The sequence below is a fragment of the Schistocerca piceifrons genome, chromosome 2 (genome assembly GCF_021461385.2).
Source record: "Schistocerca piceifrons isolate TAMUIC-IGC-003096 chromosome 2, iqSchPice1.1, whole genome shotgun sequence".
Taxonomy (NCBI): Eukaryota; Metazoa; Arthropoda; class Insecta; order Orthoptera; family Acrididae; genus Schistocerca; species Schistocerca piceifrons.
In genome coordinates, this window is record NC_060139.1 from 796,794,756 (window position 1) to 796,811,598 (window position 16,843).

Sequence of the window (16,843 nt, forward strand, 5' to 3'; positions counted from 1 at the left end):
TTTCATATCCCCACAATTGACCACTCAAGTATTTTGATGATCATTATGTTAAGAGTCCCAATTAGTGCGCATTCAGTCGAAAATTCTGCATAGAATCTCACAGGAACTCCATCGTGTTCTGCGGCAATTTTCCCAATACAAAAATAATTATACCAATCGATTATCGGATGATTAGTCTCTTCCTTTTACAACAGTATGATTGGGGAACTTACTCTCTAATGACCTTACATCCAGAGATGTGTCTGGTGGTCGACAAAAGGGTCCATGTACAAGGTTATGGCCACCTTCGATACTAGGATTTGTCCAAAAACTCCAGCATGCAGCTCCGGTTTCTATGTCGAATGGTTTCAGCTTTTTACCTACTAAACGAATACACCACTTCCATTTCCCAGTGGTCTACCACTCCTTATGCACTTACAATCTTCTCCAAAAATGTGATTGGCGTCAGTTTTGAGTTTTCCCAACTTTCTGGACAGGGCACTACATACTGTTCCTTTTTTAAGAACACATCAAACTCTATTAACGGATAAGAAAGACGCATCTGAAATGTGCTGTATAGTGAAGGACGAAGATTCTATCAGTAAATCCGATAATTAATGAAGAGTTCGTGCAACTGATGAAGAGGTACTGAGTCGAACTGGTGAGGAATGACATTTAAGGCACGGGTCAGTTAAAAAAAAGGGGGGGGGGGATCGGCTGATACGACACACCCTGAGGCATCATGGAATCGATAATTTGCTAATGGAGGAAGTGTAGGACTTCAAACAGATGTAGTTTGTAGCAATTATGCAGAAGCGAAGACAGTTGCACGGGGTCGACTACCGTGCATAGTTGCACCACATTAAGTCTTCCGACTGAAGTGCACAATAACAATATCAAGAGCTTACCTCAATCAGAATAACGAAGTGACTAACAGTCGTTGGCAACTAGATACAGAGGAGGCGAGCCGCGCGGTAGCAATAGCTGTTGGGTTCCCCACGGCAAACATAAACGTCCTTCCTTGCCGTGCATACTGAGTTCGATTAGCGGAATCGTAACAGACTTACCGGTTTTCTGAAAACTTTCGCTACTATCTTTAGACTTTATGCTGCCTAAATTAGGCATGCCCTGGGGAGAACAACAAAAACGAAACGCAACAGTCAGGTTACCACAGCTGGTGTGAGATAAAGCAAGAAGACTTCGAGATAGTCGCAGAGGCGTCGATGGAACCGGGGGACGACCAGCGATATGACGACTGTTTACCTGCGCCCCCTGCCTGGGGAACAGGTGCAGCGCAGAGGCAGCAGGGTTGTGGCGACCCGGAAGTGCGCGCATTTGGCCGCGGCGTTGCCACGTGGCGGCCGCCGCCCCAGCCCCACCCGGCGTCTCTCACAGGCTTCTCACCTTGCGCTAACCTGGAAATGTGCCACAGCGCACTTACGCGCCCAAAATAGTCCACACAGCGTTTCCTTCGTGAGCCCACACGAAACACTGCGCCGCTCCCTGCCAGCCACCTTCGGGTAGCCCACTGTGCCAGCGACAACTAACATACTCCTCTAGCCACCAACTAGAGAACTAGTTCCTCAAAACGGCTTAACGCTCTTTTTAAAGCGGCATCACTTTGTGTAAAGTCTTCAAATAACTTACGGGAAAGCAGCTGGTCGCATCTTAGGACAGCCGCCATCAGCCATTTTGACAGGTCACAACCAGTCATTTTCGACACACACACACACACACACACACACACACACACACACACACGGCGAGCGTAAACATTCGCGCCACCATACAACAAAAGATAACCGACGTCTGAAGTTATAGATGGTGAAAATTACTAATGGGTAGCACTTAAACACTGTTTTTTTGACACGGGACAGAGCACAATTCCACACAGAATTTTTAAGAGAGATGGAGAATTTTTCTTAAATTCTGCGTGGCTCTCCTGCTCTCTCCTTTGTCAAAAAACAGAGGGACAGAGAGAACGTTAACTCGCCTGCCGAGTTTAGAATTCGTTACTACCGATAACTTCTGACGTCTGTCATATTTAGTTACGTGGTGCTACAGTGTGTGTGTGTGTGTGTGTGTGTGTGTGTGTGCGTGCGCGCGCGCGCGCGCGCGCGCGTATATGCAAAACAAGATTTTAAATTCTCTTACACTGCGCCTCCTTGCTGTATTTGTGCCTTGGAAATGGCATGTGTGCACCTGTCAAAATATGTTGTTGTCGAAGACCTCGCGCGGTTGATTTCCCGCAAGTTATTCGAACATTCATCAGACAGATCGTACAATCCAAGTTAAAGTTATGTACTGTAGCGGGACTGGAAGTCTCTGAAACCTACTTTTTGAAGCTGTAACTCCTCTCCTACCAACTGAAACCTTCATCATGCTTTTGGCTTCTCTCCACTTTTTCCTGAGTTCTCAGATACTTCCGCACTATGCTGGTAGACTTACGGCTTCGAAAGGAATAGCTGGATGGAAGTTCCATAGCCATGGAGGCTTATATGCAAAGTTAGTTGCACATCACATTAGAACTGTCAGGGGCTCGAGCCAAGACAACAGCGTTTTCACTATAACAGATCCGCTATTTATTTCATACCATTTACATCGCTGATGCTGTGATTAAGCAACGCTGTCCTTCAATTATATTCTCCCGCTGTAACTAGTCTGGCAACATCATGGCAGAGCTTCCAGAACTTAGAGTAAAAAATAAAAAGGGTGGCAGTATGAATTCACTGCACTGTCAACCAGAGAGGTTTGGGTGGCTCAAATTGAAGCTCTTTCCAAGAAATGCAGGTGTTTGCACTAAGGCATTAGATATGGCGCGTAGTTTTAAGTAGAAAAGTAAATAAATACAGTAAAATGCAACGCCAGGAGTAATAGTAGAACCAATACATAGTTTTTTAGTCAATGCTCACGAAATTTTATAACTGCTATTCCGGTTTCAACGTCTAGACATTATCAATAGTCCATTGAATATTGCTTCATCGACTTATGGCCTACTGAAAATGACTGAACAGCTGAAGCTGATATAGCCACTAATAAACTTTCTGAGCACTGAATGAAATAAATTTTATATTGAAAAGTAATATGATCACTGACGCTCTCAGGCAATAACATGACAAATATGAAACAATAGTAACTGTCCATCCTCGAGCACAAATAGATAAAAATGCGTATTTTCACAGAACTTGGCACTGGCAGCTTCAGAAGTAAATAATAGCGTTATCAAACTTAAATTATAATTCTGACTGTAGTATCCCGACCAGCCTTACAGATGCCTAATCCAAGATCAGACGTGGCCGCTCACTAGCATTGTTCACAAGCTACGTCAGCGAGTGAACACGAAATTCGAAACGTGAGGGCAATACGCAAATAGTTAGGGCCCGTAGCTGACAATACTCATATTGTTGATATTATTGACTTCCTGAATATCTTAAAAATAACCGAGGGCAGAGAGAGAGAGAGAGAGAGAGAGAGAGAGAGAGAGAGAGAGAGAGAGAGAGAGAGAGTAGTATTACTGTGGGAAGGAAACAATCATCTCTTATGAGTTGGTCTAAAGATAACGATGACTCGCTAGACTCCTCTTAAAGTCGACTAACTATCCGCTCTTTAGAAATACAGTAATTCGGGGTGAACAACACCAAGTTTGGCAGTCGTCGCCCACGTACTCAACAGCATCACATGAACAACCATCGTGGTAGCAAAGCTGCCTAGCTTCCTCCTGTCTACGCTTTCGTAAAGCAAATGAAGTGTATGAAACCGTCATCTTTAGAAGCGTAGCAGTAGTTTTACTGGAAAATATGGACGGTAATAGATATTGACCATTTTACGTGACCATTTCAACCTTACTTTATAGAACAAGAGTAAACCACTTAGACTGACTCAGTCGGCTGGGAAATCGAGAGCTTGGTATTACGAATAAACCAGTGGATCTCCTTCGGTGTCCAAGGAGACAACAAATCGTATAGCGCTAGCCAAACAGCAAATGTTGCTCGCATTTTAGCTACTCAGCTTTTGGGCATTCGTTCCCCATTTCAATTACGTTCAGGAAGTAAGGAAGGAAAATTAGGGTTTAACGCCCAGTCGATAAAGATGTCATTACAGTCGGAGCACACGCTCGGTATGTTGTTAAGGAAGGGGAAGGAAATAGGCCGTGTTCTTTGAAAGGAACCATCACGATATTCGTCTAGAGCGTTTTGGGGAAATCACCAAAAACCTAAATCTGAATGGTCGGAAACGGATTTCAACTGTCGGCCCCTCGAATCAAGAGTGCTAACTACTGGGCCACATCGCTCCGTATTATGTTCAGAATTTAGTGGAGAAACACATGCCTTTTTGAGCAAGAAAACTGGGAAGTCTGGCTGAATCGCTACAATATATCCAAATAATGAATATGCTCGTGTTTCATTTTAGAAGGGCATAAATCAACAGGGTACCCCAGGAGAAATGATCAAAATTCAGTGATATCACAGAAACGATCATTCTAGTAAACGTGGGCTCTAAAATGCAAACCTTAAGGTTTATGAGCTCTTTTTCAGTTTCACTACTGCGATACTCATGACTTCTAATGAAAAAGTGATCGCATCTCTTAAGGTATAGATTTTAGAGCCCACGTTAATGAGACCTTTTTGCTTCGAATGATCGTTCCTAATAAATCCCTGAATACTGACCATTCCTGCTGACACACCCAGCATCTGAATGAGGGTGTGCCGCTGCGGTAATAGCAAAACTCTCATTCTCGGAGAGTATGCTCCAGTCTACAACTCTGCATTCATCCCATCCGCATTAAAAAAAAATCGTGATTAAAGCCGGGTGATTCCTTCAGCACAAGGGCGAACAGTAGTTGCACCACTCAAGGTGCCGTCATTAAAGCCCACTGTATATGGGACAAATGGTTCAAATGGCTCTGAGCACTATGGGACTTAACTTCTGAGGTCATCTGTCCCCTAGAACAAAGAACTACTTAAACCTAACTAACGCAAGGACATCACACACGTCCATGCCCGAGGCAGGATTCGAGCCTGCGGTCGTAGCGGTCGCACGGTTCCAGACTGTAGCGCCTAGAACCGCTCGGCCACTCCGGCCGGCTATATGGGACAGTTTGCTACTAGAAAACCAACTGAGCATGGTAAGAGACTCAAATAGAATCAGCAGTCTAAAATTACACCTATGGAGCAGATGAGCACAGCTGATTTAAAATCCTAAGGAGTATTACTTTAATGCAGTCCCCTTCACCGGAGTTATATTAAGAGCATTAGATCATTCAATTACGAGGGGTAGTCATGTTTTAAGTATCATATAGAAAAAACACGAAGTTACGTAACAAACTTTTTGTATGTTTGCTTGCATGTCTGCAGTCCTGATACATACTGAAATTTCCGCGCCACGGTATCATAACGTACACCTGGGGTAGCCAATCAACAATGGCACAGCCCATTGGTGAAGTGGAAATATCGTGCGGTAGCTCGTTGTCGGCAGCATTAGAAATGCTACAGCCGTGTCAGACCAGTCCAGATGTCTTCTTTAGGCGACTGGTCTGGCCTGACGCTTCTCTAACATTTCCGCTGCTACAGACAGTGAATTACCACACGATAATCCACTTCACCACTGGGCTGTGCCATTTTGGACTGGCTACCCTAGCGTGCGCTACGATACTGTGACGCAAGGTTTCGCTGTATACCAGGCAAGCATGTACTTGCAAAGTAACAAAAAACTGGGAACTTAATAACAAAATCCGTAATTTCATTTTTACTGCCGATGTGCCAATATAAAAATCGAAGTCGTAGCTCCTTGACTACGGTTTCCGTTTTATGTGAGGATATTCACTGCAACTTTAACATGCCGCTGATACAAAAAAAAAAAAAAACGCTGTTACTATAATACGCAGATTTTAGTGTTATCTTTTCCATTTATTTCAATCTCTCGATTTAGCAAGAATAGCTACTATGGCTAACACGCAACAAAATATTAATTACGTAACTTTTACATGTGGCTCGGTGCCTCAATTATTAAGAGCCCGGTCAATCATTGGATTTTTATCTGTCACTTATCACTTCTTTCTTTGTTGATGTTAAAAATGCCGAGGTTCCCCATTGTCCGGAATCCACATTAATCTCTTAAGTCCCCCAATAACTGGCTGGTAAATCAGTCCAAAGGTCGAAGGAAGGCAACGGAATACCACTTCCACCTGGCCACGCCTAGTACGGCATTGAGGTGTTCAAAGCAATCTTCGGAATGATGACGCTTTTAATTTTACTCTAGTCAAAATTTTATAACTAACGCACGTATTGTCTATCAATGAGAACAGTATCAACACTGGGCGAACATCGCTACAGATATCAGAGGATCAATACCGTCTGATTCCCATAAATCTTGGAACATAAACATTTGTCTGATTTGCTTTGAGGCCAGCACTACGCAATTTCTATTTCGCATGTACAAATACAATGCCTGTCATATTATGAGTGATGTGTGTGTTATTTAACGTCTACATATGTCAAATACAATAATTTTGAAAACTGCAGGTACGTTGGAAAATGCCAACAAGCTAGAATAATGTTAGTTTCCACATCGACATGGTTGCTGACACTCTACTTGCGGCCTAGTCAATCGTTTACTTGTTCGTCCGCCGTAATCACGGTCACTTTCTAAGGTCTGTTGAATGAGAGTTGGCAACACTGTTAGGTTGGTTAAAGTTGTTGTCAGAGTTCTTCCACTCGGCAAATCATTATTGCCATAATATGCAGCAGTTCGTCGTACCATCGCCAATGGAGTCGAGGCGAACGTCCTGGAGCCGTCCACCTGCAGTGTGAACCAATCTACCAGAGCACACCGACACAGGCGGCAGGGGGCATGCACAGCGACGCCGATACAGGCGTAGCTCACACAACAGAGAATGAGGAAATCCACACTGACCTTGCGATGAGACGCTGGCCACGCGGTGGGCGTCCGTGGCGATTACCTGCCAAACACTCGCGATACTTTCGGCACCGCCGGGTCCTCCGCGCTGAAAGCCGCACGACCGCTCCTGCAGACTCGACCGGCTCTGCAGCTCACGGCGACGGAGCATTTCCGCGAGCGGACACCGCGGAGCAGCACTGCACGATAATCCTCGACACCTGCGAGTGCTGAACACGCAGTCCACACTTCCACAGCCGTTTCCACTAGATGCACACGAAGACGTGTTCACTGTGACGGTTTGGTTTCCATGCTGCAGACTGTCACACAGGAGATGAGTGCGCTTCCATCGAGCACGATGCCTTCATCCGTTGCGGCAACACTACACTCAATTCTCACAAACACAACACACGAACAGCTTGTCGCTTCACTGTTGAGCTGGGCGCTGACACGACGAGCCGACTACACTTTGCACAGGAAGATGGCACACGCATACACGTACGACACTATACTGACGGCTTCTTCCTCTTCTTATCTGGCTCATGTACAGAACACGACACAGTCTACCAAACTCGAAAATTCTCCTCGAAAAAAACTAATGGGCGACGCTGAAGTTTTGATCCAAACATTGACTGACACAGAAATCAATTTTATCTCAAACGAAGATGTTGGAAGACGACAACACACGTGCTAACAACACACCAAAACGGGCAGATACGTGAGTGGGAAATGGTGGGCGGTGGACATGTACCTTTAGCGTCAGACGCGAGTAGGATACGGAATTGTCACTCCACTTAAGAGTGACCCATAGGGTTCTGAACTATCTGAATACATACGCATTTAGCGACAAATGCGCTATGACTACAACACAATGAGGAAGTACCACCAATTTGCAGCGGAAAGCTGGTATCTAACATCCTGGATTTGCATGTGATGAGAGAAAGGAGGGAGGGGGGGGGGGGAGCTGGGGGAGGAGAATACACAATTAATTACACCCAACTAGTAGTAATGTCAGTCACCTCGATAAGAGAACATGCCTAACTGAAGCTGTCATCACTGAGAGACATTAGCCCAGAAATAAATTACTGCGACAATGCTTAATAGGGCAGAAAAGGATGGGACACGTTTCTTCGATCTTCAGCAAGTATCCCGCATGTACACGCGCTCGTCAGAATCTTCGGCCATAAAGTAGTATGGTGCCATTTTCGGTAATTTTAATTCAGTTCACAGATATTTAGTAACTTGCTCACCACGACTATAGTAGTGCAATGAAGTGGAAAAACCTACGAAAGGTGAGTCCACGTGACACGTTTCAGCAACACGCAGCCTTTCACCGGTTTGCTGTATGACATGCTCTACATTAGTTCGTCAAGAAAACATGAACAGTAAAAGCTCACGATATCTTTTAAAAGGAAAGAGAAAACAAACGCATTCGTAAATACGGTGTACACTGCTAAACGGAACAAAGTAAAATTAGACGTTGCTTTTTTGCTTGAGAGTCACTACACACTTTTAAAACCTGGTTCGTAACAAAACATATCGCTTGGCAGCTTCATATATTGCAGATCACAGTTTTTCACCAGATTTGCAAATCATATGAACGCTCTTATTACGAAAACAGAAGTTGTAAGCGATTTATTTTTGTCAATGTGCCATTCATTTTTGTAAATGATGCCACGTTCGCTTTTAGCTGTAAACATCTTATTGCGCTTTTGCAATGTCGGATTACGTGCCGGAGTTGCTATCAATGACATGAGTAGGTTTGTTATTTACACGTAGACTGAAGTCAGCCATCGTTGTTCCCTCTGGCCTACGCTGACTGACTTCAACCTACCTGTAAATAAAAAAAAATTATTCTGGTCATTGATAACAACCATTACCTCAAGAGTGGCACAGCTTTACAAGGACGTTATTTTTAATCTATTACTACGCCGTAACATAACATAAAATCTTACGCTTGAGAATAGCACAAAAGCCTAATTAGAACAGCGCAATAAAATGTTTTTTGCAGTTAAAAGCGAGCCTGACTTGACATCAATTCGTGTTTACGTAACTTTCATATATTTCAGCTACTCGCATTTCATAATTTTTAAAAGGCGACAGAATGTAGCCTACGTACTGGCGCTACTTGTGTACTGGCGTTACTTGTGTACACTTTTTCGGATGCGTATGTATTTTCTTTCAGTTCAGATTCACATCGCCGCCACATGACCTACATGAACATGGCTTGGTCGCTGTGATGACAATATACAAACCGGTGGGTCTAGGATTGGGTACTCGATCCATAGTTAATATCAGGATTTTCGTTTTGCGTAACATTATTTCACTTCTATACTGTGCTTGTGAAATAATTTAAGGCACTTAATGATCTGATTACACCATTAAACAGTAAGATCCCTTGGGTGCTCTAGCTAATAGGTCGGAGGAAGAAAAGTACAAACAACGTACAACAGCCTAAGGAAAACACTGTAAGTGTTCAAACCAACCTTCGATTATGCGTCAGCTTTTCTTTGACGTACATGGTGCACGTGTATTCGAGCAATCGTCGACAGAGGAAGGCAACGGGATGCGTATTATGACCATCCCACAACAGTCGTTAGCCAACTGTATGCGTCCTTTTGTAAATGTAGGAGTGTACTGCGAGGGGTAGTCGTGTTGTTACGTATCGTATTTTTTGTTCCTTAGTAGGAATATATGTGCAGTCCTGGTACACACTGTAATCCCCGCGAAACACTATCTTACCACGCCACAAGAGCAACCAAAAGTAAATGGCGTCGTAGTCCTTTGATGATGCTGAGTATAGCGCGGTAGGTAATTCGTTTTTGGCAGCAGCGCATAAGTCACAGGTTAATCGAGATCACTTCTGTAGCTACATAGATTGACCTGACACAACCGCAACACTTCCGCTGTTGCCGTAAACGAATTATTGTGCGATACTCCCATCCATCAACGGGAAGTGCAATTTTGTTTTGGTTACTCTAGCGACGTGCTACTGTATTATGTCGCCGAGATTTCCGTGTATACCAACCACGACTGCAGACATGTACCCGCAAACAACAAAAACTTAAGTACGTAGCTTCACACTTTCGCAATGATAATTAAAGCTTCATGGCTTTTTAGTACCGAGTGTTAAGAAGAAGTACTTAATGCTACGCAAAACGGCGTTTCTGTATACGGTCTTTCCATTTGAGTCGGCCGATCACTCCTACAACGTTGCCGTCGGGACAAAATACACATGTCCGAAACCATTCAGCCATTCTTTGAAGTATAGTGGGCAGTTTAAACGTGAAGAACAAATTTACCAGAGGAAAATAGAGTTGCGCGTGACGTCTATTTCTCGTCAACTATGAGCTAGCGAAGGTGGCGGGACCTGCCGTGTTGTATCTGTGAACTGAATCAAACGAAAGAGCGCGTCAGAAGTGAAGGAGTGCAGCAGCGCGCGTACACACGGGACGCGGACGAAGCCAAGCGAGGGTGGCTAGCGGCAGTGAGAGAGAGGACAAGAGCAGCGACGCACCCGTGGGGGAAGCGCGGCGTGGAGTAGCCTCCGGGGATGGCAGCGGGCTCGTAGTACTCGGTGCTCAGGCACCGCTCGTCCAGCTTGTGCTCCATGTTGTGGGCCTTGGACGCCGACTTGATGTCCATGAAGGCGACGGTGGCGCACAGCCCGCTGGAACCCCCGCCGTCGTCGTCCTTGACGCGCGGCAGCAGTTTGACGCTCTGGACGCGCCCATAGCTGCAACACAAGCCACACCGTCAGGCGTATGTCGGAACGAAGCGGAACATAACACAACATAAAAATAGAATATAGATTCCCGTGCATCTCCGCCATTTCGCCTGCAAGGTCAAATTCAGAACTAAAGGCAAACACCACACACTTATCAGGCGCAGTTCCTCCTCTCGCGTTGTTTTCGTAAACAATGAGGGCATACAATCCATCCAAAACGTGTTCTAAGCAAAAACTCTTCCATATGCATTCCCAACAGTACACCTTCATATTTACAATCAGATAGTATGAATTTGTGGTTTAGTTGTCAACTGCCTTATTATTATAATTGCAAAAGTTCCAAGTTCAATCCTCTGTTCATATACATTTTTCTAGTAACTTGCGCCTCTGGTGATGCTTTGAGAATACCGAAGACCGCGAATACCTTACTATAGATATCTAGGAAAACCACTCTACAGACCGGCGAAGGGTACAGCGAAACTATATGTCTTGAACCCTAACGGGATTATACCTACTAAATCGATACGGCGTCCAAATCAACCTACTTGATAGCAGCTTTACCGTTCCCTAAACACATAACATTGTTTCACGTGGAAAACCAAATCTCGATTATGCTGAAGTTGTGAAGTCTACATTAAAAAGGCCCGCATACATTCACGCGTACTTGAATTACGAGATATACAACAGTCATGGGCAACATTTGCAAGGCGCGTAATATTTTCACATTTGGTCGCGGGTCTGACGTACCAATACTCCGTCTCTCCCTGTCAGATAGGCAAAATGTGTAGCGTGGCTACTTCGATTTGGGGAAGAACGACGCCGCCAGCAACACACTGTTGATTATTGGGGTCGCGGTCATCTATCGTGGTTATACAATTGATAGGAGCGGACATAGTGCTCCACATCACTTGTCAATTCTAAGCTCAGAAAAAAACCGGAAAGCAAATGTAACATCCAAATTCACTATTTCTCTGTGGGGCACAGATACATCATGTATCTATGTCACACAACGTCGGAGATTCCAGAGCTGAATACAAGTGCATGATTAAGGTCACTGGTCGCTCAAAGCAAGCGGAAATGTCGCTTGGATTGTTGAGTCGTGATATACCAGGAGTGATACAGCTCTCTTGCCATGGAGACACCGTTCAGGCCAGTATCAGGGGTATTGTCCTTCCATGTGAATAAATGCGACTCTTTCGATAATTTGTCATCCTCTCTCAATGCTGAACGAAACATTAACCCACTGATCTACCATGAGACATCCGTTTGCGCTTACATCACTCTGCAGACGACCTGTACCTTCAGCAGGGCAGTGCACCACCTCTCCTCTCCTCGCATCTGAATTGTTCCAGAATGGTCTGAGGAACCCTTCATGAACATAGGGATGCTTGTAGGGCCCCCAGGTCACCTGACCTCAATCCTACTGAACACATCTACGGGCGCCGTGCAAGTAACGTGATCCAAGTAATGTGAGAACTTACGTTCCAGCTCTGAGCAATTTCCAAGCGCTGGTAGCGGCGATTGAGTTCTTGTAAGTTAAGAGGGCACCCAAATTTTATCAATGGCTCGTGGAATCCACGTCAAGATGCATCACTGAACTCATCCACACGCCAGTTCATCGGTGCGTCTTATTCAATTGCTCACGAGTATAAGAATTTGTCCAGTATCTATAGAGTTACAGCTTCTTGGATGTTGAGTATAATCATGAGCAACGAAATAAACTGTAGCAGTAATTTATCGATGAGTAAATACACGAATAATTTACAGCAAATTGAATAAGATTTACGAAAAATATAAACACCCACTTAAAGAGCTCTACCTACATAGTCTCAGTCTGCTGAGTGTTGACCTATGTCTAATCTGAAGGACCAATACATCACTCGTACTTACTACGCTTGTGTTGACTTCATTGTAAGATACGATCGGTGGAATCACCAAACAGATTAGGTAAAATTATACTTGGAGGACACGACATCTTACAGATACGTGCAGATGATACTGAATGCATGATATATTTATAACAAAACAACAAAAAGCGACCTCTTCCAGTAAAGGTGTGCCGGCCGGGGTGGCCGAGCGGTTCTAAGCACTTCAGTCTGGAACCGCGCGACCGCTACGGTCGCAGGTTCGAATCCTGCCTCGGGCATGGATGTGTGTGATGTCCTTAGGTTAGTTAGGTTTAAGCAATTCTAAGTTCTACGGGACTGATGTCTCAGATGTTAAGTCCCATAGTGTTCAGAGCCATTTGAACCAGTAATGGTGTGAATTCTTTGTGCTAGAAGTCTCCATAAATAACACATCGATTAACCGATTGAGGATCCAGTGCCATCACCTGTACACAGACAAACGATACCGAGTATAAATACCCCGCTCAATAATGAGGATATTAGAACATAGGCAGCAGTAAAAACGAATGCCCACAATGGAGAGTCGATTCCCGTTACCAAATAAAGTGATGGTTATTCTTGACGACGTCACGCGGAGTAGTACATATCGTATTAATCAGCAATCAACAATTAGTCATAAATACTTCAGAAATGTTTGACTTTACCCCGCCTGCATTAAAGTACTACAAAAGCTGATGAAAATTACAGAACCCTTGGTGATGGAATTCTTCAACTTCACACATTTTGTTTGTTTGTACATTCAGAATAAATGCAAGTACTGCATGAAAACTGTACTAGTCTGACGGAGTGCTAGTCCACTGTTTCAGTGCTATTCCACTGATGAAAAGTGTTGTTTGTCATGCCTCAAACCATACGAATTACAAAAGCACAGCCGGCCGTAGTGGCCGAGCGGTTCGAGGCGCTTCAGTCCGGAACCGCGCTGCTGCTACGGTCGCAGGTTCGAATCCTGCCTCGGGCATGGATGTGTGTGATGTCGTTAGGTTTAAGTAGTTCTAAGTCTAGGGGACTGATGACCTTAGCTGGTAAGTCCCATAGTGGTTGGAGCCATTTGAACCATTCTTTGAACAAAAGCACATATGTAACATTTTGGTAAAATTTACATTATAGTTTCTCAAAATATGGAAATCAAAGAGCTTGCAGTAAAAGAGATTTGTTTCGAAGTATGGAAACAGGAGCTCATAACTCTTAAGGTATGCATTTTAGATCTCATGTTTACTGGATGTTTACTGGACAGCTTTGCCTTGTTTTTGTCCATACTACATCTATCAGCACTATGGAATATTTCTTTTTTAACACCCTGTATGTACTGTCCGCGCAAACCAAGTTGACACTCGGCGCGGTGGTTTGTTGGAACGATCGTAAATGGGAAATGCTTTTACGGTCTTTCCCCTTAGCTGCAGCAACGAATGCCAGGTTATTTTGCGCGGATAGTACATAGTTTCAAGGGATCGTCGGCGTCTTCTTGATGGCAGACTCATACAAATTGAGGCTCCCGAAGACACGACCAGAGCTACATCGTGAATGGTGAGTGAAAAAGCTACAACTTTGTTTGCAGCCTGCGACCCGACGAGTTTATTTACAGAAGGGTGCAGGAACGACAACAACGACTCATTTGTTCGCGTACATCCTCACATGCGTTGGCGAACTGATAGTGAGGACAAAGAGCGTCATAGTCGGGCGCAGCGGCCTTAACGTCGTTTGGAACAGTTCTTTGAGTGTTCGTAAAAAATTTATACGACCGCTGACATCGAGCTCATTAGATGTCTACTAGGTCGAATTACACAAGGGCAGATGATGAACTCTGCAATATAACTGAACAGGAATCGTATTGGGAATCGTCTGGTGCCTTACGGGGGGAACCACACATCATGGTACTCGGAAGGGTGTTTCCATCTGTGCCCTCCAGAATTATATGTGTGGTACTTGGCTCGCTTTGCAGTGGCTCTGGTATACGGGAGACATCTGCTCGCCTTTTTTACCTTGCACGCTGGTAACAGACGACTATATTCTTCCGGTGGGAGACGCTGTATGTCCTACCAAAGCTTAGTTGGTGGACGAGATACTACAAGGTAGGCTATGTCTCGAAAGTTGTGACCAATCTTCAGGCTTGAAGCAATTAAACATGTCGTTTGGGATAAAATTGTACGTCAAAATATTTCGTAAGTCACTGTACAGAACACGGTGAAGGGTCTTTCGTATTTATATTAGCGATTTTTTGTGGCATTACATTCGAGTTTTTGGCGAGGAATAAGTGACTGATTAGTACATGTATGCCCCTGTAAACGCCGACTCTCTTACCTTATTTCTACTACCCCAAAGTGCCTTTCGCTAGACCTGCGTCGCGTTCCTTCCAGTTATCCCCATTTAAGTTTTCTGAGCACCTCTGCTACACTTTCATGAGTTACACCGTCCTCTTACGGTTCTAGCAGCCCGTCCCTGAATTCGTTGGATGTCACTTTTTATGCCTACGTAGTAAGGGCTCCAACGACTAGAGGAATACTCAAGAATGGTCGTACTTGTTTCTTAAACGCCATTTCCTTTGTAGATGCAATGTACTTTTCCAGAGTGCTACTATTAGTTATTTCAATGCTGATTTACCTGTTCACTTCATATCGATTTTCAGTTTTGCTCCTAAATATTTAACTAGGAAGACGTATTACAATTATATCAGCACTTTCCGTGACTGATCCATAGATTCTGATTCCTTTGTGAATTATCCCTCATGAAGTAATCATTAATCCGTCACAGTACGTAAGACCTAGTGTTTGCCATTTGTGGTGCTCGCACACTGTACTAAGGATCAGGTTATGTCAGTTTTTGTGCTATTCCACTGATGAAAAGAGTTGTTTATCATACCTCAAACCATACTAATTACAAAAGTACATATGTAACATTTTGGTAAAATTTACAGTATTTGAGATTATAACGTTTTACATAACAAATGAAAGTGGAAATATGTAACAGAAAACCCTAGTGTTTACATATTAGTTATTTATCCCAATTTTCTATCAGACAAGGAAAGGAATTATATTTGTCTACAGTGTAATACTAAGTGCAGTTAATTTACGGCATATATTTTAAAGATATAAAGGCAACGCAGAATTTTAAAAAAGGATAGCAACCTTCAGTCAAAGGTTTGGTTTTATTTAGCACAAGGTATGACCCTATTAGGGATGGCATATTCTTGTCTCTTTCCAGCCCTTGAACTGGCTAATTCAGACCTTACAAAAGGACCTACAGTTAAACAGCTGCTATTTTCCACATTAACAAACCAATGCCAGAGGTGAGAGAAGTGATAAGTGGCAGAAAAAAAAATTCTAAGACAGAATGGCGACAGAGCCTCAGGGGCTTCGTACTTGTAGTCTGTTACTTACCAACTTAGTCACCACGAATTATAAAGTAAAATGTTTAAAAATTGTATTGTTAATAAAAAAGACACTTGATTACATATTACATGTTTACTTTCCTAGGTCCGTGACTACTCTGATATTTGAAATATGGTGGAAGCTTCTTACATGTGAAGACCCATGCATCTGCTGAATATGAATTGGGAACAGGAAGAATAGTTGAGAATTAGATGAAGCGAAAGTCATTGAATGCGAAAATTATAGGAGCATAACTGTGCTGAACAACGTCTATAAAATATGCATCAGAATAATCAATAGTAGACTGAAGGGCATAGCAGGCATCATCATCATCAACATCTGTGAAGAACAGATGGGGTTTAGGCAGAGCCATTCTACAGTAGATTCCATTTTCGACGTGAAGCAAGTGATTGAACAAAGAAGGGAATTTAGCTTGGATATTCACACCGACTTCATCGATCTTCGAAGGCATTCGACAGCCTTCACGAGATAGTATTTCTTGTAAATCATCCAAAGGAATCAAGACTTTCATATGGAGCTGCTGCTAAAAATCTTAGGAAGTCAAAGAGATTCGTTGCGAAGTTGGCCAAACGATATTCAGAGGTTCAAAACGTGGATGATTTATCGGAGAGAGCTATAATCGATAATGGCGGCGATTGGGTTAACCATTAGGTAATTGTGCAATTACTAATATCACGTATTTCCATGTAAACATATATTTATAACAGCGTTTTTACTTCATACGGATTACGTCGTACACTTTCTTTTGGAACTGACTGTATATGGATGCGATCATAGTAAGAGGAAAGAAATTTTCAATCGTGGTAACCTATCACGCTCGCGCAGTATAATATAGATTAAGTAGCATTTTACATGCATACGATGTGGTAGTTGTGCAACAAAGATAATTTACAAAGACAGCTAGACAAATTAATATACAAAGCAGAAAAATTTGGAGCGATAATATCTTC

At 43.5% G+C, this 16,843-nt stretch overlaps 1 protein-coding gene across 1 annotated transcript in view; it reads right to left on the reverse strand.

Moving 5' to 3' along the window:
• Window positions 1–16,843, reverse strand: part of LOC124774744 (protein split ends-like) — a 369,929-nt gene that overhangs the window by 167,740 nt on the left and 185,346 nt on the right. Inside the window, exon 2 of the mRNA XM_047249505.1 lies at window positions 10,391–10,609. Coding sequence (XP_047105461.1) covers window positions 10,391–10,609 — 219 coding nt within the window. The remainder of the gene's footprint in view (window positions 1–10,390; window positions 10,610–16,843) is intronic.